This window comes from Saccopteryx bilineata, chromosome 2 (assembly GCF_036850765.1).
Source record: "Saccopteryx bilineata isolate mSacBil1 chromosome 2, mSacBil1_pri_phased_curated, whole genome shotgun sequence".
NCBI lineage: Eukaryota > Metazoa > Chordata > Mammalia > Chiroptera > Emballonuridae > Saccopteryx > Saccopteryx bilineata.
This window is the reverse complement of record NC_089491.1, coordinates 248,602,964-248,629,494: the sequence shown is the minus strand read 5'-3', so window position 1 is coordinate 248,629,494 and position 26,531 is coordinate 248,602,964. Positions and strand designations below refer to the sequence as shown.

The 26,531-nt window shown below is 47.3% G+C and overlaps 2 protein-coding genes across 4 annotated transcripts in view; one reads left to right on the top strand and one right to left on the bottom strand.

The window, feature by feature from the left end:
* ZNF74 (zinc finger protein 74) overlaps positions 1-26,531 on the bottom strand; it is a 182,051-nt gene that overhangs the window by 74,564 nt on the left and 80,956 nt on the right. The gene's annotated exons all lie outside the window — the stretch shown is intronic.
* The window catches only part of KLHL22 (kelch like family member 22), a 54,351-nt gene continuing 34,761 nt past the window's right edge, over positions 6,942-26,531 (top strand). The window contains exons 1-2 of one of the 3 annotated variants that reach the window (XM_066259898.1): positions 6,942-7,017; positions 17,451-17,716. In XM_066259898.1, coding sequence (XP_066115995.1) covers positions 17,490-17,716 — 227 coding nt within the window. In that variant the 5' untranslated portion in view covers positions 6,942-7,017; positions 17,451-17,489. Of the gene's footprint in view, positions 7,018-7,038; positions 7,110-13,483; positions 13,602-17,450; positions 17,717-26,531 lie in introns of those variants that run through there. The other 2 variants (XM_066259899.1, XM_066259897.1) reach the window with 2 other exon arrangements.

Below are 26,531 nucleotides of genomic sequence, written 5' to 3'. Positions count from 1 at the left end.
TTTAACCTTCCAAATAAAGTCCTGTTGGAACAGTATGGCATCATAAGAAGTCATCTTAATGGAGACCATGAGCTGAAGGCCATGAATAGCTACAGTCCTCAAACCTCCAGTTGTTTCTCACATAAATGGTATACTATGTATCTTTCCACAATTTGTTCTTGTCACTTAATAAAAGTTTTGCTACATCATAGCCCCTAGATCACCGACTGCATGTCATTCCACAGTACCAATGCACCATAGCTTACTTATGGACATTCTCTGTTACACAATTGAAAATCTACTGCAATAAATATCCTCTACTATACTGTCATGATTCCATCTGGGGGTATTTCTTCAACATAGATGGAATTTTTGGTTTGCAGAGAGCCACTTTGCATTTTACTTAAATAATAATAGCTACTGCCAGTTGTAGGTATTAGTTATCCAATGCTGTTGCATAACAAGTTACTGTAATACCCCTATCAGTGGCTTCCTGAAACCAAACCAGGGATAGTATTGAACCCTATAATACTATTGTAACAGAGTAAAATGCTGGCCTTTCTGACCATCATGTTCAAGCCTGCTTTGTTTCCATGGCCTTCAGGATAATAGTTTCTGCTTAAACTTACATATAGACATGCTAATAATTAGAGAAAATCTACTTGAGGCTTATGTTTTACAAAAACAGCCCCTTACCAGAAAGTGCCTCTCCAAGGGAAATAAGGAAAGTATGTACAAAAATAATGATTGTTTATCAAGATTTGCAGGAACCTCTTGACCTGACTCACATCAATTAGGATTAACAGACTAAGCACACTCTTCCTCTTTTCCTGCTGGCACCTCTTGCCTCTTGCCCCTCCCATTTTCCCTTCTCTTAAGATAATAGAAGCCTGAACTCTGTACTATCTTAAGATGGATTTGAAGCACCACTAGATCTCCCATCTTCTCAGTTGGCTTCTCAATCAGTAAACATTTCCTTACTTCAAACTCTGACATTTTGAGTTTTGGCGGGGTTTTTTTTGTTTGTTTGTTTGTTTCGTTTTTGGTTTTGTGTTTTTCTGAAGTTGGAAACAGGGAGGCAGTCAGACAGACTCCCGCATGCGCCTGACCAGGATCCACCCTGCATGCCCACCAGGGGGTGATGCTCTGCCCTTCTGGGGTGTCACTCTGTTGTAACCAGAGCCATTCTAACTCCTGAGGCAGAGGCCATATGGAGTCATCCTCAGCGCCCGGGCCAAGTTTGCTCCAATGGAGCCTTGGCTGCGGGAGGGGAAGAAAGACAGAGAGGAAGGAGAGGGGGAGGGGTAGAGAAGCAGATGGGTGCTTCTCCTGTGTGCCCTGGCCAGGAATCGAACCTGGGACTCCTGCACACCAGGTCGACGCTGTACCACTGAGCGAACCAGACAGGGCTGAGGTTTGTTGTTTATTTTTTGTATTTTTCTGAAGCTGGAAATGGGGAGAGACAGTCAGACAGACTCCCATATGCGCCCGACCGGGATCCACTCAGCACGCCCACCAGGGGCGAAGCTCTGCCCACCAGGGGGCGATGCTCTGCCCCTCCAGGGCATCGCTCTGTTGCGACCAGAGCCACTCTAGCGCCTGGGGCAGAGGCCAAGGAGCCATCCCCAGCGCCCGGGCCATCTTTGCTCCAATGGAGCCTAGGCTGCGGGAGGGGAAGAGAGAGACAGAGAGGAAGGAGAAGGGGAGGGGTGGAGAAGCAGATGGGCACTTCTCCTGTGTGCCCTGGCTGGAAATCGAACCCGGGACTTCTACACGCCAGGCTGACACTCTACCACTAAACCAACCGGCCAGGGCCCAGGGCTGAGTTTTGGCATTTTTGAAGTGTGGGGCACACGGACTTTGGTCCAGTAGTGCGCACGCGCGCGCGCGCGCGCGCGCGCGCGCGCACACACACACACACACACACACACTGATTTTGTTGCTCCGTTCATTGATGCTGTCATTGGTTGATCTTTGTATGTGCCCTGACTGGAGATGGAACCTGCAGCCTCAGTTTGTTGGGATGATGCTCTAACCAAATGAACTATTTGGCCAAGGCTCTTACTGTTTTATAAGTGTCAAAATAATTTTTTTCTAACGATGTGTGGAAATGTGGTATATCATTTGCATTTCCTGATTACTAATGAGATTGAACTCAATTTCCTTTTTTTTTTTTTTTTTTTTTTTTTACAGAGACAGAGAGAGAGAGTCAGAGACAGGAACGGAGAGATGAGAAGAATTAATCATTAGTTTTTCGTTGCGACACCTTAGTTGTTCATTGATTGCTTTCTCATATGTGCCTTGACCGTGGGGTTACAGCAGACCGAGTAACCCTCACTTGAGCCAGCAACCTTGGGTCCAAGCTGGTGAGCTTTGCTCAGACCAGATGAGCCCATGCTCAAGCTGGTGACCTCGGGATCTCGAACCTGGGTCCTCTGCATCCCAGTCTGATGCTCTATCCACTGCACCACCGCCTGGTCAGGCTCAATTTCCTTTCTTTACATCTACTGGGATTTCCTTTTCTGTGAGTTTGCATTAGATATCCTTTACCATTTTTCTGGCTGGTTGATTTCCTAATTATTGTTTAGAAGTTTCTTACACATTCTGGACAATAATCTTTTGTCTCTTCCATATGTTGCAAATGTATTTGCTGATATATTTTGTCATTAGTATTCTTTTAACTTTCACTGATATTGATGAGTCTCTCATGTATTATACTTTTTGTTCTTGTTTGAGTGCTATCTATTCATCTATTCATGTCTATTTCCATGTTATTATTGGGATCTTAATTCTCTTTTCTTATTGTTTTGTATGAATTTTTTATATACTAAGACTACTTATCTATTGCTGTCAATTTTGTTGCAAACGTTTCCTCAATTGTTTTTTGTTTTTATTTTATTTTTATTTTATTTATTCATTTTTAGAGAGGAGAGAGACGGGGGGGAGGAGCTGGAAGCATCAACTCCCATATGTGCCTTGACCAGGCAAGCCCAGGGTTTCGAACCGGTGACCTCAGCATTTCCAGGTCGATGCTTTATCCACTGCGCCACCACAGGTCAGACTTTTTTGTTTGTTTGGGATGGCTGTGATAAAATTGTTTTGCACACAAGTATGTCTGTCTTTTACTTTGAGATATCTGCTACTGGGTTGAGGCCTTGAAAGTCTACCATTATCTATACCAGTTCTTTAGCCAGTCCTTCTGCTTTTCATTTCTCTCTATTCTAATTCCTTTGGCCTGTTTTTACTTAATAACTTATTGAATGCCAGCCTATTCAAGGTGTTTGGAATACAGCTATGAAGGACCAGATAAATGTCACAACTTCAGGGAATGGGAACACATCCATGGGAGGACTCCAGATTATCCTGCACACCACAGCTCTGATGCCTCAGCTTATCTTGCTACCCCCCTCCTCTGTAACATTCCAGTGGGGAAACCAGTGATTTGATTGGGGTATATTTTGAGTTGATGGTCCCTCTCATTCAGAGAAGACTGGGGAATGTCCTCTTCCTTCAGTCCTGGCCAAGCCAGCACTCCACCTTCTTTGGGCCTCCTCCCCCTCACTCATCCTTGCTCTTTCTACCCACTAGCTCCTCCCTCCTACCCTTAAGGTGCTCTTTCAGTTTCTCCCCTCAAACTGTGGTCCCATCTGTCTGCATCTCAGAGGCCAGGCCTATCCCTACAATCTTCCTGTCCTCACCTCCTTTCACACCAGTCATAGTAGGCTGGCTTCTACCACTCCAAGTATAGGGCTCCTGTGAACACATCAAAAGCTTCCCTGTTGCCTGACCAGGCGGTGGCGCAGTGGATAGAGCGTCGGACTGGGATGCAGACGACCCAGGTTCGAGACCCCGAGGTCGCCAGCTTGAGCGTGGGCTCATCTGGTTTGACCAAAAGCTCACCAGCTTGAACCCAAGGTCACTGGCTCCAGCAAGGGGTTACTCGGTCTGCTGAAGGCCCGCGGTCAAGGCAAGTATGAGAAAGCAATCAATGAACAACTAAGGTGTTGCAACGTGCAATGAAAAACTAATGATTGATGCTTCTCATCTCTCTCTGTTCCTGTCTGTCTGTCCCTGTTTATCCCTCTCTCTGACTCACTCTCTGTCTCTGTAAAAAAAATAAAAATTAAAAAAAAATTAAAAAAAAAAAGCTTCCCTGTTGCAGATCTAGGGACTTTGCATTCTCTACCCTCTGGGACCACCCTCACACCTGGCTCCACTGGGCCTTTGAGATTGCTTTTCCTGTTCACTCTGTGGGTTCCTGTTCTCTGGGTACCCTCTGGAAAACCAGTGTGCCTCTTGTACTGTCCTTAGTCCACTCTCCTTTTCCTCATATTTGTTCTGGCTTGGTGCATAACCTCCAGCTAAAATGATATGTTCATGACCTCACCTCTAGACTGACTTCCCCAGAAAGGTCCTCAGTTGGATATCTGCAGATTCCTTACCCTATCTGGTGCCAAGGTAGGCCTTGTCTTCCCCTAAACCTGCTCTTGCTCTAGCCTCGTTGTAACTGGGGTAGTCCTATTGTTACCCTCCATCTCTTGGGCTCACCCTTATTTATCCATCCATCACTAATATGTACTGGGGAACCTGCCTCCTTTCCAGATCGCCAACCAGCATTGCCCCTGTCCTCACCCCTACCAACTAGAGACAACTTCACTGCTTCTCCCTTGCTCTGCTTCCTCCCACTCTCCAGTTCAGGCTCTGCAACTAACACTGGCATCTGCCTGCTCTGGCTGAAGGCTGCCCTCTGGGCCACATCTACCTCCAGAAGCCAGGGTCTGGTCCTCAACTTTTCCTTCAGACTCAGAAATTCCTGGCAGCCTTTTTTTTTTTTTTAATTTATTCATTTTAGAGAGGAGAGGGAGAGACAGAGAGAGAGAGAGAGAGAGAGAGAGAGAGGAGAGACAGAGAGAGAGAAGGGGGGGAGGAGCTGGAAGCATCAACTCCCATATGTGCCTTGACCAGGCAAGCCCAGGGTTTTGAACCGGCGACCTCAGCATTTCAAGGTCAATGCTTTATTCACTGCGCCACCACGGGTCAGGCCCCTGGCAGCCTTTTGACCACTCACTTCTCTGGATCTCACTTCCATGCCTTGCTAACTCTGTCCCATTCCTGGAATACTTTTCTCACTCCTCAAAAGTCCTCATCTGCCTGACCAGGCGGTGGCGCAGTGGATAGAGAGTCAGACTGGGATGCAGGGGACCCAGGTTCGAGACCCCCGAGGTCGCCAGCTTGAGCGCGGGCTCATCTGGTTTGAGAAAAAAGAAAAAAAAAAAGCCAACCAGCTTGATCCCAAGGTCCCTGGCTCCAGTTAAGGGGTTACTTGGTCTGCTGAAGACTCGCGGTCAAGGCACATATGAGAGAGCAATCAATGAACAACTAAGGTGTTGCAATGCGCAATGAAAAAAAAAACCCTAATGATTGATGCTTCTTATCTCACTCCGTTCCTGTCTGTCTGTCCCTGTCTATCCCTATCTCTGACTCACTCTCTGTCTCTGTAAAAAATAAAGAAAATAAAGAAAAAAGAAAAGAAAAAAAGTCCTCATCTGTTACACAATGTGGGATGGGGGTCACCTTTTCCAGAAAGCCTTTGCAAAAGCCCACTCCAATTGATAATTTCTGCTCCTGGAGGCTGATCCTACTCTTCTGGTCCTTGTCTGGACCTCCAGGCAGCTCTCTGGACTCAGCCAGGACAGAGCTTCTCTTTCATCTATTATTTATTTATTTATTTATTTATTTTAGCAAGAGAGAGACAGAAGCAGACAGGAAGGGAGAGAGAAGCATCAATTCATAGTTGTGCACTTTAGTTGTTCATTGATTGCTTCTCAAAGAGGGTTCCAGCTGAGCCAGTGACCCATTGCTCAAGCCAGCGACCATGGGATCATGTTAGTGATTCTTCACTCAAGCCAGCACCCCATGGTCAAGCCAGCAACCTTGGGGTTTCGCACCTCAGACTTCAGTATCCTAGGTTTGACGCTCCATCCACTGCACCACTGGTCAGCCCTTTCATTTATTGTCTTCCTCTTTTACATTCCCCTCGAACTTTTTAACCACGGGCCATCTGGCAGGGTAGGACACCATGAACGTATGTATTACGAGGGTCTGCTGGCTCTAACTTCTGGATGCGCCCTTTACAGATGAGCCTCAGAGGATGGGATCCTCTTGGAGATGAGGAGAGAAATGAATGCCAAGGGCAGAATACTGGGTCCAGGCCTTAGGGCTGGGAATTGGATTTACTCCAGAATCTCAGTAAACTGGAAAACACCTGTTCCTACTGGCTGTATTTATCTCCTCTCCTCAACACCCAGCAGAGGGCAGGCAACCAGCAGTCACAGTCGACTTATGGGTCTCAGAAATAGGAAGTGAATGAGTGAGAGAGGGAAGTGGGGAGAGAAGTAGAGAGAACGAATGTGTCAATGAGAGGCAACGAAGGAGGGAATAAGAGGGAGAAAATAAATGAATGAGAATGAGTGAATGAGAGAAGGGAATGAGGGAGGGATGGAGGGAATGAGGGAGGAATGGCGGGAATGCGGGAGGGATGGAGGGAATGAATAAGGAGGTAATGAGTGGGAAAGGAGGTAATGAGTGAAAAAGAAGGGAGAAAATGAGGGAGACTGGGAACTAGGGAGTGAGGGAGGAAGCAAGGGAAAGACCGGAGAAGGAAGGAGAAAATGAATTTACAGGGTGCGCCTCTCGCGTAAAAGCATTCCTTCTCTTGTTCACTCGTTGAATCGTTGAGTACGGCCGTATGCCTGGAGCTGCGCCAGATGAGACGGCGGGGCCCTTCGCTGAGCTGAAACCATAGCCGCCCTCCCGGAAGGGTGGCGGCTGCGAGCTGCGCCCCTCCCTTCACGCCTGGCGGGATCCAACTACACCCGCCGCCAGGCGACGACCCCAGCCAGTGCCCCACCTCAGTCCCCCACCTGCCAGGCGCCTGCGCGGCGCGACCACGTGATGCACCCGAGGCCCCGCCCCGCGGCCGACAGCCTGCCCGCCCCCGCTTCCCGCGAGTGCGGCCTCGGCTGACGGCGACTCCAGGTGAGCTGCGAGGCGCGGGCCGGAAGGCTGGAAGAGTGGGGGATCGAGGGGGGGCTGGCACCGGGCGAGAGCGTGGGACCCGGGCGAGCAGGGTAGGGGACCCGGCAACGCGGGGGCGGGCACGGACTGGAGGCGCGGGGGTGGCGGCCTGAGGAGAGCCCGGGGCTTGACGTGGCGGGGGCGCGGCGGGTAGGACCCCCGAGCGCGGCGGTTCGCGGAGCTGCCGCTCTCTGAGGTCCGGGGCCTTTGCGCTGCGCGGCCCAGTTGCCCGCAGTGGGTCCGAGCGCGGCCTTCCCGGCAGCAACACTCGGCGCTGGGCGAGCGGGTTCTGCAACAGGCGGGCGGGTCCAGACTGGGCTGCCGCCACCTGGTGTGACCTTGGACCTCGGCCTGCGAGCCTCAGTTTCCTCAGCCTCGCGCCCGGCCGAGGGTCGGGGTTCCCGGACTGTAGCCGAAGGAGCTCAGCCTCGTTAGCCAGCTCGCGCGGTTTCCTGAGGGAAGCCGGAGATCGCACTGTCAGTGCAAAATCTAAGGTCCTGAAGCGGTGGCCGCCAGTTCTGACAGTTTCCAATCCTGGGCGATCCCGAGCCTCGGAGCCGCCACCACCTCCTGCGGCTCCTCCCTGGGGCCTCCCTCGCGCCGGGCCTCCGTGGGGCCGGGCCGGGGTCTCAGGTTTGACGCTCTACGATGCTTCAACTCCGCTTTCTGGGAAACTCATTCCAGAGCGCCGCAGAGTCGGTACCTCTACGAAGGCTTTCTCGTCTGGAAATCAGGATCCACTCCCTCCTCTCCTTTTCCCGAACTGTCCCTCTCCCTTCGTTGCAGACCTGGCTTCATGCTGCCAAAGATTGAGGTTCGTGAAGGCAGGCGCTGTTTTGGGGCCCTGCAGAGGAATAGTTGCCTATTCAATAGTAGATGATTTGAGTTGAAAATTCATGACTCTGTCATACATGAATTCATAAAAATTTGTTTTATACCCTTCAGTTTGTACTTATTGGGATATAAAGCTTCCTGCTCATCTTTACAGCTCTGAAAGGACAGAATGGAGGGGCCTTACTGTGATGGCTAAAATGTTATGGGGCAGAAGAAACAATCTAGAGAGGGCTTCATGCATAACCCCTGTAAAATGAACAAGAGAAGGGAAAGTGCCAGCGAGTGAGCTCTTAAGAACAGTCTCTTTAAAAATAATTTTATTTAGAAAGTTAAATTTAATGGGGTGACATTGATCAATAAGAGTACATAGCTTTCAGGTAAACATTTCTCTAGTATTTGAACTGTTGATTTTGTTGTATCCCCATCATCCACGGTAAAATGCTTTTCTTTTTTTTTTTTTTTTTTTGTATTTTTCTGAAGCTGGAAACGGGAAGAGACAGACAGACTCCCGCATGCGCCTGACCGGGATCCACCCGGCACGCCCACCAGGGGTGATGCTCTGCCCACCAGGGGGCGATGCTCTGCCCCGACCAGAGCCACTCTAGCGCCTGGGGCAGAGGCCAAGGAGCCATCCCCAGCGCCCGGGCCATTTTTGCTCCAATGGAGCCTTGGCTGCAGGAGGGGAAGAGAGAGACAGAGAGGAAGGAGGGGGGGATGGAGAAGCAAATGGGCGCTTCTCCTATGTGCCCTGGCCAGGAATCGAACCCGGGTCCCCCACACGCCAGGCCGACGCTCTACCGCTGAGCCAACTGGCCAGGGCCAAAATGCTTTTCTGTCACCCTATATTTGTCCCTCTTTACTCCCCTTCCCTCAGCCCCCTCCCCCTCCTCCCCTCCTCCTGGAAATCACTTTACTTTTATCTATGTCCAAGAACATTATTTCAGAAAGACAAACATGGGGAAGGAATCACAAAGAATGCACTACATCGCACTTTAAGTATTTATTTTGTCAATTACCAAAACAGTTACACTGAGATGCTGTATTGTTTTTGTTTGTTTGTTTGTTGTATTTTTCTGAAGTTAGAAGTGGGGAGGCAGACAGACTCCTGTATGCACCTGACTGGGATCCACCTAGCATGCCCACCAGGGGGCGATGCTTGGCCCATCTGGGGCGTTGTTCCACTCCAGCAGGAGCCATTATAGTGCCTGAGGCTGAGGCCATGGAGCTGTCCTCAGCGCCTGGGCTCCAATTGAGCCTTGGCTGCGGGAGGGGAAGAGAGAGATAGAGAGGAAGGAGAGGGGGAGGGGTGGAGAAGCAGTTGGGCGTTTCTTCTGTGTGCCCTGACCGGGAATTGAACCTGGGACTTCCACACACTGGGCTGACCCTCTACCACTGAGCCAACTGGCCAGGGCAATTTTTTGTTTTGTTTTGATTTTTTACTGAGAGGGGGGTGGACAGACAGGGACAGACAGACAGGAAGGGAGAGAGATGAGAAGCATCAATTCATAGGTGTGGCCCTTAGATTGCTTTCTCATACATGGCTTGACCTGGGGGTCAAGCTAATGACTCCTTGCTCAAGCCAGTGACCTTTGGGCTTAAGTCGGCAACTATGGGATCATGTCTATGATCCCATGCTCAAGCTGGATGAGCCTGCGCTCAAGCCGGCTACCTCCAGGTTTTGAACATGGGTCCTCAGCGTCCCAGCCAACGCTCTATCCACTGCATCACCGCCTGGTCAGGTGAGATGCTGTTTTTCAACTGTTAAGTCAACAAATATTAAAAAGAAAGAGTGTGGCCCTGGCCGGTTGGCTCAGTGGTAGAGCGTCGGCCTGGCGTTCAGAAGTCCCGGGTTTGATTCCCGGCCAGGGCACACAGGAGAAGCGCCCATCTGCTTCTCCACCCCTCCCCCTCTCCTTCCTCTCTGTCTCTCTCTTCCCCTTCCGCAGCTGAGGTTCCACTGGAGCAAAGATGGCCCAGGCGCTGGGGATGGCTCCTTGGTCTCTGCCCCAGGCGTTAGAGTGGCTCTGGTCGCAACAGAGCAATGCCCTGGAGGGGCAGAGCATCGCCCCCTGGTGGGCAGAGCGTTGCCCCCTGGTGGGCGTGCCGGGGTGGATCCCGGTCGGGGGCATGCGGGAGTCTGTCTGACCGTCTCTCCCGTTTCCGGCTTCAGAAAAAGACAGAAAAAAAAAAAAAAGAGTGTGAGTTAGAATCAGGTTCTCATACTTTTGCTGGTGGGAAAATAAAATGATACAATTTTTATGGAGGGCAATTTGGCAATATCTATTCTATTAAAATGACATACACTAAGCCCTGGCCGGTTGGCTCAGCGGTAGAGCGTCGGCCTAGCGTGCGGAGGACCCGGGTTCGATTCCCGGCCAGGGCACACAGGAGAAGCGCCCATTTGCTTCTCCACCCCTCCGCCGCGCTTTCCCTCTCTGTCTCTCTCTTCCCCTCCCGCAGCCAAGGCTCCATTGGAGCAAAGATGGCCCGGGCGCTGGGGATGGCTCTGTGGCCTCTGCCTCAGGCGCTAGAGTGGCTCTGGTCGCAACATGGTGACGCCCAGGATGGGCAGAGCATCGCCCCCTGGTGGGCAGAGCATCGCCCCTGGTGGGCGTGCCGGGTGGATTCCGGTCGGGCGCATGCGGGAGTCTGTCTGACTGTCTCTCCCTGTTTCCAGCTTCAGAAAAATGAAAAAAAAAAAAAAAAAAAAGACATACACTAAAATTAAAATGATCCAGCAGTTTTGTATCTAAGAAATTTTCCTCAGGTAACTGCTGCATATATGGCACATCTCAATGATTTTCAGGTCAAAATTGTTTGCAGTAGCAAACAACGAGAGGAAACCCAAATGTTAATAAAATATGGTTATCCATACAATGAACAGTGGGAGGTATATGAAGTTATATACAAAATTAATAAAAAGGGGAAATGTAGATTGACAAATTCTCCTGTGACTTCATAAGTACCCCCTGGACGGGCATTGGAGAAAGAATTTTATTTTCCTCTGGGAGAGGATATGGTTGGGCCAAACGTGAGAAAGAGATTTAAGTTTCAAACTATACTGTATCTTTTCTGCCTTTTGATTTTGAGCCATGTTAATGTATTCAAAATAATGAGCCATGTTCAAAAATAAGTTTGAGGCCTGACCAGGCAGTGGCGCAGTGGATGGAGCATCGGACTGGGATGCGGAGGACCCAGGTTTGAGACCCCGAGTTCGCCAGCGTGAGTGCGGACTCATCTGGTTTGAGCAAAGCTCACCAGCTTGGACCCAAGGTCGCTGGCTCAAGCAAGGGGTTACTCGGTCTGCTGAAGGCCCGCGGCCAAGGCACATATGAGAGAGCAATCAATGAACAACTAAGGTGTTGCAACGAAAAACTGATGATTGATGCTTCTCATCTCTCTCCGTTCCTGTCTGTCCCTATCTATCCCTCTCTTGGACTCTCGCTCTGTCTCTGTAAAAAAAAAAAAAAAAAAAGGTTTGAGGATTCAATTATTAAATATTTCACAGTGATAGAAAAGTTACAAAGAATAGCATACTGCCTCTCCTTATCAGGTCCTAATATTTTGTCTTTTTTTTTTTTTTTTTTTTTAAGGAAAATCATTCCCTTTTTTCTTCTGGAGATAATCATGGCCCTGATTTCCTATAATGTGTCTATACTATTTTATACGATAACAGCTATCTGTAAGAAATATTGGACAGTATTGTCTTGTGTGTTTTCAAGCTTTTTGTAAAGGAAATTGTACTACAAGTATTCTACAATGTACTGTTCTTTTTCTGTGTGGTTTTGACATATTTCTCCAGGTTGACTATAGCTTGAGTTCTAGTTTGCTCGTTTTCACTGTTGTCTAGTGTTCTGTGGAATCACTGCTAGTGACAGGGTATATAGGGGAAGGGGTGCTTTGAGCCAAATCGCGGGGAACTGTAAGTAGGAGGCAGTAGGAAGCCAGCATTTGAAAGTCAGGTGGCATACTTATCAGGTGTCTTGGCGAGCTGGGGAGGATGTGGTAGTTGGTGGGAAACCAGTTAGATTATCATTGCTGCATTCTTACCCAAAGTGGTGGCTGTGGGCCCTGGTTGGATAGTTCTGTTGGTTAGCATCGGCCTGAATCGCAGAGGTTGCTGTTTTGATCCCCATTAGGGCACATACAGGAACAAATAGATGTTCCCATCTCTCTCCCTGCCTCTCTTCCTAAAATCAATAAATAAAAAGTTTAAAAAAAAAGTGGTGGCTGTGGAGGAATAAGTGGATGGGCATCTGAGATGGTGGAATGGCACTAGAGAGTCTGGTAAGGACACAAGGGTTATACAGGGGTCCTCAGGTTACAACAGTCTTGACATACAATGTTTCAAGTTTACGACGCTCACTCCCATAAAAACTTTAAAAAATGGAGATGTGAGTGTTTTGGATTGCGCTGTTAGCATCGTACTTACGGACTACGTGGGCGAGCTAATTTGGTTGTGCACGGTGGAAGAATACGCAGTACAGTATATTTATGTCCTTTTCTTTTTTCTGTGGCTTAGTTATGTTTTTATGTTCTAGATTATGAGTTTACAACTATATTAGGATAGGTAAGTGACTTAGGCTATGGTGTGTTTCGACTTATACCAAAAGTCAAGTTACATCACTGTCATAGGAATGGAATTGTGTCATAACCTGAGGACCCCCTGTATTTGTGTCCTACACAGGAACAGGAAAATTAATCATTGAGAATGTGAATTTTCTGACATGGAAATGGTAGCTGTACCAGTAACATAACTAGAGCAATTTGGAGGGCTGCTGGATGGATTAGGAATCGAGTTAGAGGTGTGGTTAGGAATGCAGAGGATGCTCTTGGGAAAGAGGGTTGGGCTTGGGCAAGGTGTGTTGGTAAAAGGAAGAGATCAGAAAAGAGGGAATTGCCATAGGGCAGAGTTGCCAGGCAAGAGGGTTTGGTCAGCAAGGGGATATGCCTTGCCTTCACATGAGAGTGGGGAGGAAGAAGTGGGTGGACAGAGGCCTGCTGAGAGGCCAGTAAAGAGGAGAATTGAGCATGTTCAATGGAAAGCAGTGGAGGGTGCAGAAGAAGCAGGTCTGGGAGAGGAGGAGAAGGCAATGGAAGATGTGCTCCTGAGCCCTAGTAGTAAGCAGAGGCCTGTTCTTTTTGGCAAGTTTTGTAGTAGAATTTATTTTTCATTTTCTGTGTAAAGATACAGTAGGGAATTGGAGAAGAAATGTTTAGGGGAGGGGATAGTGGAGTATCTGGAGGTGGGGAAGGCAGATGCTTAAGGCCCTGTGTCAGGTGGCTCCTCGGTTTCCACTGCTGTGCTGTGCTGTGCTCTGGAGAGTGTGAAACTTGGCTACACTATGTGATGCAGAACTGGCCACCCCCTGATCCGGAGCAGCAGACTGTCCATGGTCACTTCTGGTTGGTTTGGAATCTGTGGCTAAAGTGTGTTTGCAGTAGGATTGTTTTGCTGATTAGTTTCTGAGCCTCCTATTCAAATCATGTGGGTTTTTTCCCCTCAGATCAGATTTAAAATTTTATTTTCTTCTTCTTTTTTTTAGATTTTATTTATTCATTTTAGAAGAGAAAGAAGGAAAGAAAGAGAAAGGAAAGAAAGAAAGAAAAGAAAGGAAAGAAAGAAAGAAAGAAAGAAAGAAAGAAAGAAAGAAAGAAAAGAAAAGAAAAGAAAAAGAAGAAGGGGGAGGAGCAGGAAGCATCATTCCCAGGTCAGGCCTTTTTCTTCTTTTTCTAAGTGAGCAGAGGGGAGCTAGAGGAACAGATTGCCATATGTGTTCTGACCGGGATCCACCTAGCAACCCTGTCAGAGCCAATGCTCTGCTCATTTGTGGCCATGCTGGCAACAGAGCTACTTTTAGTGCCTGAGGCGGAGGCTCCACGGAGCCATCCTTAGTGCCCCAGGATGATACGCTTGAGCCAATTGAGCCATGGCTGAGGGAGAGAGGGAGGGGTGGAGAAGCAGATGGTCACTTCTCTATGTGCCCTGACCGGAATCAAACCTGGGACATAAACACGCTGGGCTGACAATCTACCATTGAGCCAATTGGCCAGAGCCTCAGGTCAGATTTTTTAAATACACTGACTCAAGTATTAGAAGGTAATTTTGTCTGACCTGTGGTGGTGCAGTGGGTAAAGCATCAACCTGGAACGCTGAGGTCACTGGTTCGAAACCCTGGGCTTGCCTGGTCAAGGCACGTATGGCAGGTGATGCTTCCTGCTCCTCCCCCTTCTCTCTCTCTCCCCCCTCTGAAATGAATAACGTCTTAAAAAAATTTTTTTTAAATTAAAATAAAAAGAAAGTAACCTTGAGCTTGACTTGTGGTGGCACAGTGAATAATGTTGACCCGGAACATTGAGGTCGCTGGTTTAAAACCCTGGGCTTCTGGCCGGGTTGGCTCAGCGGTAGAGCGTCGGCCTAGCGTGCGGAGGACCCGGGTTCGATTCCCGGCCAGGGCACACAGGAGAAGCGCCCATTTGCTTCTCCACCCCTCCGCCGCGCTTTCCTCTCTGTCTCTCTCTTCCCCTCCCGCAGCCAAGGCTCCATTGGAGCAAAGATGGCCCGGGCGCTGGGGATGGCTCTGTGGCCTCTGCCCCAGGCGCTACAGTGGCTCTGGTCGCAACATGGCGACGCCCAGGATGGGCAGAGCATCGCCCCCTGGTGGGCAGAGCATCGCCCCTGGTGGGCGTGCCGGGTGGATCCCGGTCAGGCGCATGCGGGAGTCTGTCTGACTGTCTCTCCCTGTTTCCAGCTTCAGAAAAATGAAAAAACAAAAAAAAAAAAACAAAAAAAAAAAAACCTGGGCTTGCCCGGTCAAGGCATATATGGGAGTTGATGCTTCCTGCTCCTCCCTGCCTTCTCTCTCTCTCTCTCTACTCTCTAAAATGAATACAGTCTTTAAAAAAAAAAAAAAGGTGAGCCGCCTGACCTGTGGTGGCGCAGTGGATAAAGCGTCGACCTGGAATGCTGAGGTTGCCGGTTCAAAACCCTGGGCTTGCCCGGTCAAGGCACATATGGGAGTTGAAACTTCCTGCTCCTCTCCCCTTCTCTCTCTCTCTCTCTCTTCTAAAATGAATAAATAAATAAAAATAATTTAAAAAAAAAGTAACCTTGAATTTAAAACACGATCCACATAATCTTAATTTAAAAAAAAAATTTGTTTTATTCATTTTTAGAGAGGAGAGAGAGACAGAGGGAGAGAGAGAGAGGAGAGACAGAGAGAGAGAAGGGGGGAGGAGCTGGAAGCATCAACTCCCATATGTGCCTTGACCAGGCAAGCCCAGGGTTTTGAACCGGCGACCTCAGCATTTCCAGGTCGACGCTTTATCCACTGCGCCACCACAGGTCAGGCCAGATAATCTTGAATCTCAGAATCTTGGTAAAGAAGACAGATCCTGGCCTGGGTGGTCTCTCTCTCTCTCCCTCTCTCTCTCCTCTCTAAAAATGAATAAATTAAATTAAATTAAATTAAAAATTAAAAAAAAAAATAAAGAAGACAGGTCCTGGACCCTCCCCTGGGTCTCCTGATAACCACTCAGACTAGTTGTAATTTTTAAATTTTTTTTTTTTTTTTACAGAGAGAGAGAGGGATAGACAGGGACAGACAGACAGGAATGGAGAGAGATGAGAAGCATCAATCATTAGTTTTTCATTGTGCGTTGCAACACCTTGGTTGTTCATTGATTGCTTTCTCATATATGCCTTGACCGCGGGCCTTCAGCAGACCGAGTAACCCCTTGCTGGAGCCAGCAACCTTGGGTTCAAGCTGGTGGGCTTTTTGCTCAAACCAGATGAGCCTGCGCTCAATCTGGCGACCTCGGGGTCTCAAACCTGGATCCTCTGCATCCCAGTCCTTCGCTCTATCCACTGCGCCACTGCCTGGTCAGGCAGACTAGTTGTAATTTTTTAAAAATAGCTGCTACCTTTTATTGAGTGTTTACTATGTGCCAGGCACTTTGTTAAGGCCTCATACATGTGGGTTTTATATAATTCACCTCCACATAACATCTCAATGAGATAGGTACTATGATTATTCCGATTTTATAGAAGAGCAAATAGGCTCAAAGAGAAGTCATTTATCTGAGGTTACACACTTAGTAAGCAGACTGGGAGAGTGATATGACAGTAACTACCTTTATGTTCCCAGGATTACAAGAAAAGACAGAGCAATTGGTCACATTAGCTATTCTTCTTCTCCTCCCACCCCACATTAGATATTCTTGGCAAAGATCCCACCTTATTATTAAAGATGATATTAGCCTGACCAGGCGGTGGCGCAGTGGATAGAGTGTAAGACTGGGATGTGGAAGACCCAGGTTCGAGACCCTGAGGTCGCCAGCTTGAGCACGGGCTCATCTGGTTTGAGCAAAAGCTCACTGGCTTGAGCCCAAGGTCGCTGGCTTAAGCAAGGGGTTACTCGGTCTGCTGAGCAGTCAAGGCATATATGAGAAAGCAATCAACAAACAACTAAGGTGTTGCAACGCGCAACGAAAAACTAATGATTGATGCTTCTCATTTCTCTGTTCCTGTCTATCCCTTTCTCTGACTCACTCTCTTCTCTCTGAAAAAAAAAAAAAAAAAAATTAGTCCTGGCCGGTTGGCTCAGTGGTAGAGCGTCGGCCTGGCATGCAGAAGTCCCGGGTTCGATTCCCGGCCAGGGCACACAGGAGAAGCGCCCATCTGCTTCTCCACCCCTCCCCCTTTCTCTCCTCTCTGTCTTTCTCTTCCCCTCCCACAGCCAGGGCTTCATTGGAGCAGGGTTGGCCCGGGTGCTGAGGATGGCTCTGTGGCCTCTGCCTCAGGCACTGGAATGGCTCTGGTTGCAGCAGAGTGCAGCCCCAGATGGGCAGAGCATTGCCCCCTGGTGTGCATGCCGGGTGGATCTCGGTCAGGCACATACGGGAGTCTGTCTGACTGCCTCCCTGTTTCCAACTTCAGAAAAGTACGAAAAATAAAAATTAAAAAACAAACAAAAATAATAATAATAAAAAATAAAGGTGATATTAGCCACTTTAATGGCCCTGGGACAAATATGGAGAGAGTGCCTCACTAGAGAAGGAAGTGCCTATTGTAATTATTATACTTTCATTCTTGTGTGGAAAAACCCAGTTTTGTTCTTTCTCAGTGGGAGAGAGGAAGAGTTCTTGAGAATGTGGTCTGTGTTGATGCTTTATGTTCATCTTTTACTACTTCCCTTTTTTCAGTTGAGAAACCTGAGCCTCAGGTTGATCATGCAGTGAGTCCATGGTGGGGTGGGAACTTCAATTCAGGTTGGTCTGTCTCCAGAACCTTTTCATTTCACAATGATGCTGAAGGAGATACAGTGGGATAAAGACTATTGGCAATGAAGGGACACAGGTAATCAGAAAGAAGGTCCCAAGTTTGAACAGGTGGTGAGAAGGGAAAGGGATTTAGGGTGTTTAGAACCACAGGGAAAGCCCAGTTAAGCTGAAGGGAGGAGCTTGGTGAGCAGCAGGTGCCGCTGGGAACAGAGTAGGCCAGTTGTACATGGTATGGTGTTCCCTCCCTGACTCATTCCCTATCCCCTCTGTCTTACCAGCTGACAGCCAAGGTGGTGAGGTCTGGTGTGGTGGTCAGAATGGCAGAGGAGCAGGAGTTCACCCAGCTGTGCAAGTTGCCAGCGCAGCCATCACACCCACACTGTGTCAACAACACCTACCGCAGTGCACAGCACTCCCAGGCCTTGCTCCGGGGGCTACTGGCTCTTCGGGACAGTGGCATCCTTTTCGATGTAGTTCTGGTGGTGGAGGGGAGACACATCGAAGCCCATCGTATCCTGCTGGCTGCGTCCTGTGATTACTTCAGGTGAGTTTCATACACTTGCTGTTATAAGTAAAATAACAGGTAATCCTGGCTCCACTGGGGAGATATGTTGACACTGACATGACTTGGGGGATAAAGGTGGGAAAGACCAACCAGAAGTTGCCAGGTGCCCCCTTCACTCTGAGCTGCTTTCATTGCTTGTTTGGTGACTTGGTCAATAGCAGGAAAGAAGAGCTCTTAGGGTTTGTTTTTCTTTCAGCCATTTGTCTGTAGGGCATGTTCTCTTTCCTTTTAAAGGTAATCTGCTTGATGATATGCTTGTCTTTACTTGTAATACTGCACTTTATACCTATAATATCTTAGTATAAACAGATTTTCTTTGTTTTACTGTGGCTTCCCAGCATTTCATTTTGAAAATTTTCAAATCTGTGGAAGAGTTAAAAGAATAGTATTATAGCCTGACCTGTGGCGGCACAGTGGATAAAGCATTGACCTGGAACACTGAGGTCGCTGGTTCAAAACCCTGGGCTTGCCTGGTCAAGGCACAAATGGGAGTTGATGCTTCTTGCTCCTCCCTTCTCTCTCTCTCTCTCTTCTTTCTCTCTCTCTCTCTCCTCTCTAAAATGAATAAATAAATAAAGTCTTAAAAAAAAAGAATAGTATTATAACACCTGAATACCAGTTGTTAACATTTTGCCTTATTTACTTTCTCTTTATACACGTGCGTGTGCACGCACACACACACACACACACACTACTTATAAAGATATTTTGACACTACGTCTTAGTCTTTCAGTGCCACATCACTTCCTGCCCCCCTACCCCCACGGTGTTCTTATAATGCAGGCTGGAAGCTCACACACAAACTCGGTCACTTCTCAGGATCTATGGTCCCTATGGGTGCTGAATCTGAGACTGGGTAATTAGTATTGTATACACATGGTCCACACAGCTATGTGATGTGTGGAATCACTCTTCTGTGCCCTCGCCTGGCTATCCACCTCCTGTCTTACACCCTCTCACCCCTTAGGTTTCAGCCTCTGACTCTCTGGGGAGGGGAGACATGTGGCGTCCTGCACAACCTTATCCCAGCACTTGTCAAATTAGGAAAAGTTGGTGCCATTGCCCCCATTGTACACAGGTGAGGTAAGGCTCAAACGGAGTGAGCCCTGCCCATGGCTTTCAAGTCATTCCATTCAGCTCTGTTTGATAATTTTGTCTTCAAGTCTTTTTTTTAATTTTTTTTTTTTAATTTCTTTATTTTTTACAGAGACAGAGAGTGAGTCAGAGAGAGGGATAGACAGGCACAGACAGACAGGAACGGAGAGAGATGAGAAGCATCAATCATCAGTTTTTCATTGCCCGTTGCAACACCTTAGTTGTTCATTGATTGCTTTCTCATATGTGCCCTGACCGCGGGCCTTCAGCAGAATGAGGAACCCCTTGCTCGAGCCAGTGACCTTGGGTTCAAGCTGGTGGGCCTTTCCTCAAACCAGATGAGCCCACACTCAAGCCGGCGACCTCGGGGTCTTGAACCCGGGTCCTCTGCATCCCAGTTCGACGCTCTATCCACTGCGCCACCGCCTGGTCAGGCAAGTCTTTTTTTTTTTTAAATGTAACTTTTTTATGTGTGTGTGACAGAGACAAAGACAGAGAAGGGGACAGATAGGGACAGACAGGAAGAGAGAGAGAGTTGAGAAGCATTAATTTTTCATTGAGGCACCTTAATTGTTCATTGATTGCTTTCTCATATGTGCCTTGATCACGGAGCTACAGTAAAAGTAAGTGACCCCTTGCTCAAGCCAGTGACCTTTGGGCTCAAGCCAGCGACCCCACACTCAAACTGGTGAGCCTGCGCTTAAGCCGGATGAGCTTGCTCTAAAGCTGGCGACCTCGGGGTTTCAAACCTGGTTCCTCTGCAGCCCAGTCTGACATTTTGTTTTTTTGTGGGTTTTTTTTTTTACAGAGACAGAGAGAGAGTCAGAGAGAGGGATAGATAGGGACAGACAGGAACGGAGAGAGATGAGAAGCATCAATCATCAGTTTTTCATTGCAACACTTTCGTTGTTCATTGATTGCTTTCTCATATGTGCCTTGACCATGGGGCTACAGCAGACCGAGTAACCCCTTGCTCGAGCCAGTGACCTTGGGTCCAAGCTAGTGAGCTTTGCTCAAACCAGATGAGCCCGCGTTCAAGTTGGCGACCTCAGGGTCTCGAACCTGGATCCTCTGCATCCCAGTCCGGTGCTCTATCCACTGCGCCACCGCCTGGTCAGGTCCAGTCTGGCATTTTATCCACTGTACCACCACCTAGTCAGGCTTAAATGTAATTAAAAAAAATTTTTTTTCCATTGATAGAGAGAAGCATCAACTTGTTGTTTTGCTTAGTTGTTCTATTTAGTTGTGCACTCATTGGTTGCTGCTTGTATGTGCCCTGACTGGGGATTGAACCTGTGACCTTGGTCTGGGGGAATGACACTTTATTCAGTGAGCCACCTGGCCAGGGCTTGCCTTCAAGTTTTGATTGTAGGTCTCCTTATTGATTTTAGGAATTATCGAGCAAATTTTTTTTAAAAAATATTTTATTTATTGATTTTTAGAGAGAAAGAGAGAGAGAAAGGGGAGGAGCAGGAAGTATCAACTCCCATATGTGCCTTGACCAGGCAAGCCCAGGGTTTCGAACTGGCAACCTCAGTGTTCCAGGTCGACGCTTTATCCCACTGCGCCACCACAGGTCAGGCTATCGTGCAAATATTTTAAAAAGATTTTATTTGTTGATTTTATAGAGGGATAATGAGAAGTATTAACTCATAGCTGCTTCACTTTTTTTTTTTTTTTTTTGTATTTTTCTGAAGCTGGAAACGGGGAGAGACAGTCAGACAGACTCCCGCATGCGCCCGACCGGGATCCACCCGGCACGCCCACCAGGGGCGATGCTCTGCCCACCAGGGGGCGAAGCTCTGCCCACCAGGGGGCGTTGCTCTACCGCGACCAGAGCCACTCTAGCGCCTGGGGCAGAGGCCAAGGAGCCATCCCCAGCGCCCAGGCCATCTTTGCTCCAATGGAGCCTTGGCTGCAGGAGGGGAAGAGAGAGACAGAGAGGAAGGGGGAGGGGGTGGAGAAGCAAATGGGCGCTTCTCCTATGTGCCCTGGTCGGGAATCGAACCCGGGTCCCCCACACGCCAGGCCAACGCTCTACCGCTGAGCCAACCGGCCAGGGCCGCTGCTTCACTTTTGTTGTTCATTGATTGCTTGCTGTATGTGCCCTGACCCTGCAAGCCTAGAGGTTTGAATCAGTGACCTCAGCATTCCAGATTGACACTTTTTTTCCTTTTATTTTTGTGACAGAGACAGAGAGAAAGACAGAGAGAAGGACCTTCCTAGAGGGACAGATAGACAGTAAGGGAGAAAAATGAGAAGCATCAATTCTTCATTGCAGCACCTTAGTTGTTCATTGCTTTCCCATATATGCCTTGACTAGGGGGCTACAGCAGAGTGAGTGACCCCTTGCTCAAGCCAGTGACCCTGCACTCAAGCTGGTGAGCTTGCACTCAAGCCAGTGACCTTGGGGTTGCTAACCTGGGTCCTCTGTGGCCCAGTCCAATGCTCTATCCACTGCTCCACTGCCTGGTCAGGCCAGGTGGATACTTTATCCACTGTGGTACCATAGGCCAGTGCAATTTTTTAAGCAAATTTTTTTTTTTTCTCTGACAGAGAAAGAGAGAGGGACAGATAGGGACAGACAGGAAGGGGGAGAGATGAGAAGCAACAGTTCTTTGTTGTGGCTCCTTAGTTGTGCATTGATTTAAGCAAAATATTTTTTTTATGGTTTAAGTGCTTCCTGGTGTCCAGAAGGAGTTTGAAGAGAGTGTGTGACCAGTGGTGCCTTGTGCTGAACATGTGCAGGGACAGCAGTATCTCTTCAGTTCACTGGTGTTTGGCTGATGCTTTTACTAAGCTGTGAGGTAATATATGAGACTGACAGGTAGTGTGGGATTGCTGATAGCCACCTGCCGAGAAAGCCCAGCACTGGGGCCCTCCCAGGGAGGGATGACCAGCTTAGGGCCTGTGAGGTAGAGGCCAACAGGGCTTAGAGCCAACAGGACCTCCTCGATGCACTCTCAAAGCCGATCAGGCTTGAACTTTCCACACACAGACCTTCTTGACTCACTGTCATACCATTTTTTCTAAAGGGCACTTACAGACACCACCATTCCTTATTTGATCAAAAACCTTCTGTGACTTCCCACATCCTCCATGAGATATTCCTACTCCTGTAGCTAGTCTCAGGTGGACCTCTCATGGGTCACTTTGCATACTAACGCCCCCTTCCATTGGGATTGGAAGTGAGGGGAGTAACAACTTTGGGATTGGAAGTGAGGGGAGTAACACATCTGTGAACAAGATGTGTTCACAGACGCATCTCAGAAAGATGATAAAGGACCATTCATTTTTTTCTCCCAATAAGACTGGTGAAAATGTAAAACTGTGCTGCCCTGAGGCTGTGTGAGTTAGTGTGTTAGTGGGAGGGGCCCTGTCCCAGTCTCCTCTTCCACTGCCTGCCCACCTGTCCTCCTCAGGTGAGCCCTCCAGTCAAATAGACTGTGGTCTGTCATGCTCTGGGCTTTCTTGCCTCCATCCTTTTTCTCTTAGTCTCAGCAGTTCTGCCCTTCTCTGCCTTTCCCTCCCATCTCCTCCCAGGCTTCCTCTCTGGGGAGCCTTCCCATTTGTTCCTCACCTTTCCAAGCCTCCGGTTCTCAGGGCTGGCTCCTCCTTGCAAAAGGCTGACCAGAGCCTGACCAGGCGGTGGCGCAGTGGATAGAGTGTCGAACTGGGATGCGGAGGACCCGGGTTCGCGACCCCGAGGTCGCCAACTTGAGCATGGGCTCATCAGGTTTGAGCAAGGCTCACCAGCTTGAGCCCAAGGTCGCTGTCTCAAGCAAGGGGTTACTCGGTCTGCTGTAGCCCCCCGGTCAAGGCACATATGAGAAAGCAATCAACGGACAACTAAGGAATCACAACGAAGAATTGATGTTTCTCATCTCTCTCCCTTCCTGTCTGTCTGTCCCTCTCTCTGACTCTCTCTATCTCTGCAATAAATAAATAAATAAATAAATAAATAAATAAATAAATGGCTGACCAGAGAAGAACTGATTCCTCATTCTGGGAGGTACCCCTCAGCCCCCACAGGGAACCTCCATTGGTGTACACTTATGCATCGTTTAGGGATTGAAGGGTCAGATTCCCTCTAAGGTCTTTTTTTGGCTTGTTTTAATAACTGTCCACTGCATGTCTCTTTTAGCTGCCATGATCTTGTGCTCAACTTGCCCTCTGTACCTCTGGGCTGGTTCCTGTGCTCCTCCCCACCCCTGTGTTTCAGAGGATTCCAAAGGCTCTTCTCTTTACTGCCTCCCTGGCCATCTCATCCCTCCCTTAGTTTTCATATCACCTATGAATTATAAGATAGTCTATTTTGCTCAATTTAGTGCCTGTGATTTTGAAAATTTGGATAAAATTACCCTGGCTGGTTAACTCAGTTGGTTAGAGCATCATCCTGAAGCACAGAGGTTGCCGGTTCAATGCTCGGTCAGGGCACGTACAGGAACAGATTGATGTTCCTGTCTCTCCCTCCCTCCCTCCTTCCTTCCTTCCCTCCCTCCCTCCTTCCCTCCCTCCCTCTCTCTCTCCCTCCCTCCCTCCCCCCATCCTCTCTCACTAAAATCAATAAATAAAAATTTAAAAAAATTTGAATAAAATTGATGATTTTCTAGAAAATATAAATTGATCACAGTTCACTCCCCTGTGGAGAAAGTTATATTCTCCACAAAAGGAAGAAGCTCAGGTGTGTCCTGGGGAGTTGGAGGGTTGTGCTTTTTAGGAACAGACTCGATTGCCATTTAGACTTTTCCAAAGCAAAGGAAGAAAGTTCCCAAAATTTCTTTAAAAAGTTATACTATATACATTGGTATCAGAATTGGATAGAGAGCAAACACAGTAAAGTTCAGCTGGACTGTGAATGGCCGTGTAAAATCTTCAGTGAGACATGGGCACACAGCACTCCACTGAGCCTGATGTCAACTGCAGAACAGCAGAGCCTGGCCCAGGAGAGCTTTGTTCTTAGAATGAAATCTAGATTCATGTTAGGGAATCTTTCTTACAATGTAAGATGTTTACCAAAGGTGACCCAGCATACAGCCACTTGCATGCAAGGTAAGTGGGCATGTAATAACATTCAGCATCCATCCCTGCAGTGCTTTTGAATAGGTGGGAAAATGGTGAGTTGACACCTTACTTCTGCCCCTGCCACAAAGGCAACTATTTTTAAACGTTCCTATTCATTCCTACACTTTTTTGCAAATTCTAGTCCATAATTCTGAAACCCATAAAACTCTTAAAAATAGAAGTTTTTTGTTGTTGCTCCACTTTGTTGCTAAAGCTTCCTAAGTGTACTACTCTAGAGGTCTCCTAGAGCAAAATGTTTGTGGATAGCTGTCCAGTCACTGATTTTTATAGGGAGAGGGGGATGCTGGGTCTCCTACATTGCCATTTTTCTCTGTAAGCTTTTTGTTTTTTATGAATTTGGTACAAATTCATTAAATTACAAAAACCCCTGAGCTGATATGAGGCTAGTTATATTTTTATGACACTTGGTATAATCTGTATATTTTGTTTTGGAAATATTAAGGTTGCCTGACCTGTGGAAACACAGTGAATAAAGCACTGACCTAGAATGCTGAGGTCGCTGGTTAAAAACCCTGGGCTTGCCTGGTCAAGGCACATACAAGAAGCAACTGCTTCTTGCTCTCCCTACCTTGTTTCTCTCTTTCTTTCTCTCTCTCCTCTTTCTAAAATCAATTTTAAAAAATCTAAAATAAAATATATTAAAGTGCTTAGATTTGAGGTACTGACCAAGACCCCACTGAGGTATGACATCCTGTATGGCATACCAGCAGTGTTTCTCTAACTGAAACTTTATGAATTCTGAAACACACTTGACCTTAAAGGTTTAGCAGAGGAATGGGAAAGGAGGTGGGGGGGCTGAACATGCTGATACAGGAAATGTTACTCCCATTGTAAATCCGATTTAGCTCACTGGCACCTTGTAACATCTGATTGTGACATCGTGACAGTAGAGGTGGCCCTAGTTCTCTTTGGGCTGCAGAGTGTTCTGTGGTATCTGTGCCCTCCATTTAATTGGTCAGTCCCCTGCTGCTGGGTGAACATTTTTTTTTTAATTGTGGTTTTAAAAAACAAATTTACTAGCATCGACCTGGAACACTGAGGTCAATGGTTCAAAACCCTGGGCTTGCCTGGTCAAGGCACATATGGGAGTTGATGCTTCCTGCTCCTCCCCCTCTTCTCTCTCTCTCTCTCTCTCTCTCATCTCTAAAATGAATAAATTAAAAAATAATTAAAAAATAATTAAAAAAAAACAAATTTACTGTTTTAACCATTATTAAGTGTACAGCTCAGTAGTGTTAAAGTACATTCACATGGTTGTGTATACAATCTCCAGAACTTTCTCATCTTGCAAAACTGAAACTTTGTCCCCATTAATAACAACTCCCTGTTCACTTCTGTCCCTAGCCCCTGTTAACTACCATTCATTCTGCTTCTGTGAATTTGATGACTCTAGGAACCTCTTATAAATGGAATCATATATTTGTCCTTTTGTGACTGGCTTTTTTTTTATTTAGTATAATATCCTCAAGGTTTATCCATGTTGAAGCATGTGTCAGAATTTTCTTTTTTTAAAAAAAATTTTTTTTTCTTTTTTTTTTTTTACAGAGAAAGAGAGAGTCAGAGAGAGGGATAGACAGGGACGGAGAGATGAGAAGCATCAATCATTAGTTTTTCGTTGCACATTGCAACACCTTAGTTGTTCATTGATGGCCCTCTCATATGTACCTTGACCGCAGGCCTTCAGCGGACCAAGTAACCCCTTGCTCAAGCCAGCGACCTTGGGTCCAAGCTGGTGAGCTTTTGCTCAAACCAGATGAGCCCACGCTCAAGCCGGCGACCTTGGGGTCTCGAACCTGGGTCCACGGCATCCCAGTCCAACGCTCTATCCACTGTGCCACCGCCTGGTCAGGCAGAATTTTCTTCTCTTTTAAGGCAGATTAATATTCCATTGTACGATATGCCATGTTTCGCTTAATCATGTGAATGTATACTTGGGTTGTTTCTGCCTCTTAGCTATTGTAATGCTGCTGTGAATATGGATGTACAAATATCTCGAGGTGCTGCTTTTAATTCTTTTGGATATATACTGAGAAGTGGAATTGTGGATCATATTATAATTATATAGTTAATTTTTTGAGAAACAGCTATACTATTTTCCACAGCAGCACACCATTTTACATTTCTACCAGCAGTTCAAAAGGATTCTAATTTCTTTACATCGTCACCAGCACTTTTATTTTTTTTGATAGTGACCATCCTACTGGTTATGAGGTGTGAACATCTTTAAATTTTTTCTCCTTTTAAGTTTTTATTTTGGACCTGTAATGACGCAGTGGATAAAGCGTCCACCTAGAACACTGAGGTCTTTGGTTCGAAACTAGGCTTGCCTGGTCAAGGCACATATGGGAGTTGCCTCTTGCTCCTCCCCCCTTCTTTCTCTCTCTCTCTCTCTCTCTCTTTCTCTCTCTCTCTCCTCCCTCTCTAAAAATGAATAAAAATCTTTTTTAAAAAGTTATTTTGACAATTTCAAGGTTACAGTAAGAATGTGATAAAAGATGAAATATTCATATTCATTTAAAAACAACAAAACAAAAAAAGGAATGATAGTGTATTTTTTTTTCTCAGCCTTTTTTTTCCTCCCTGATTCTCACTTGAAAGATGTCAATTCTACAGA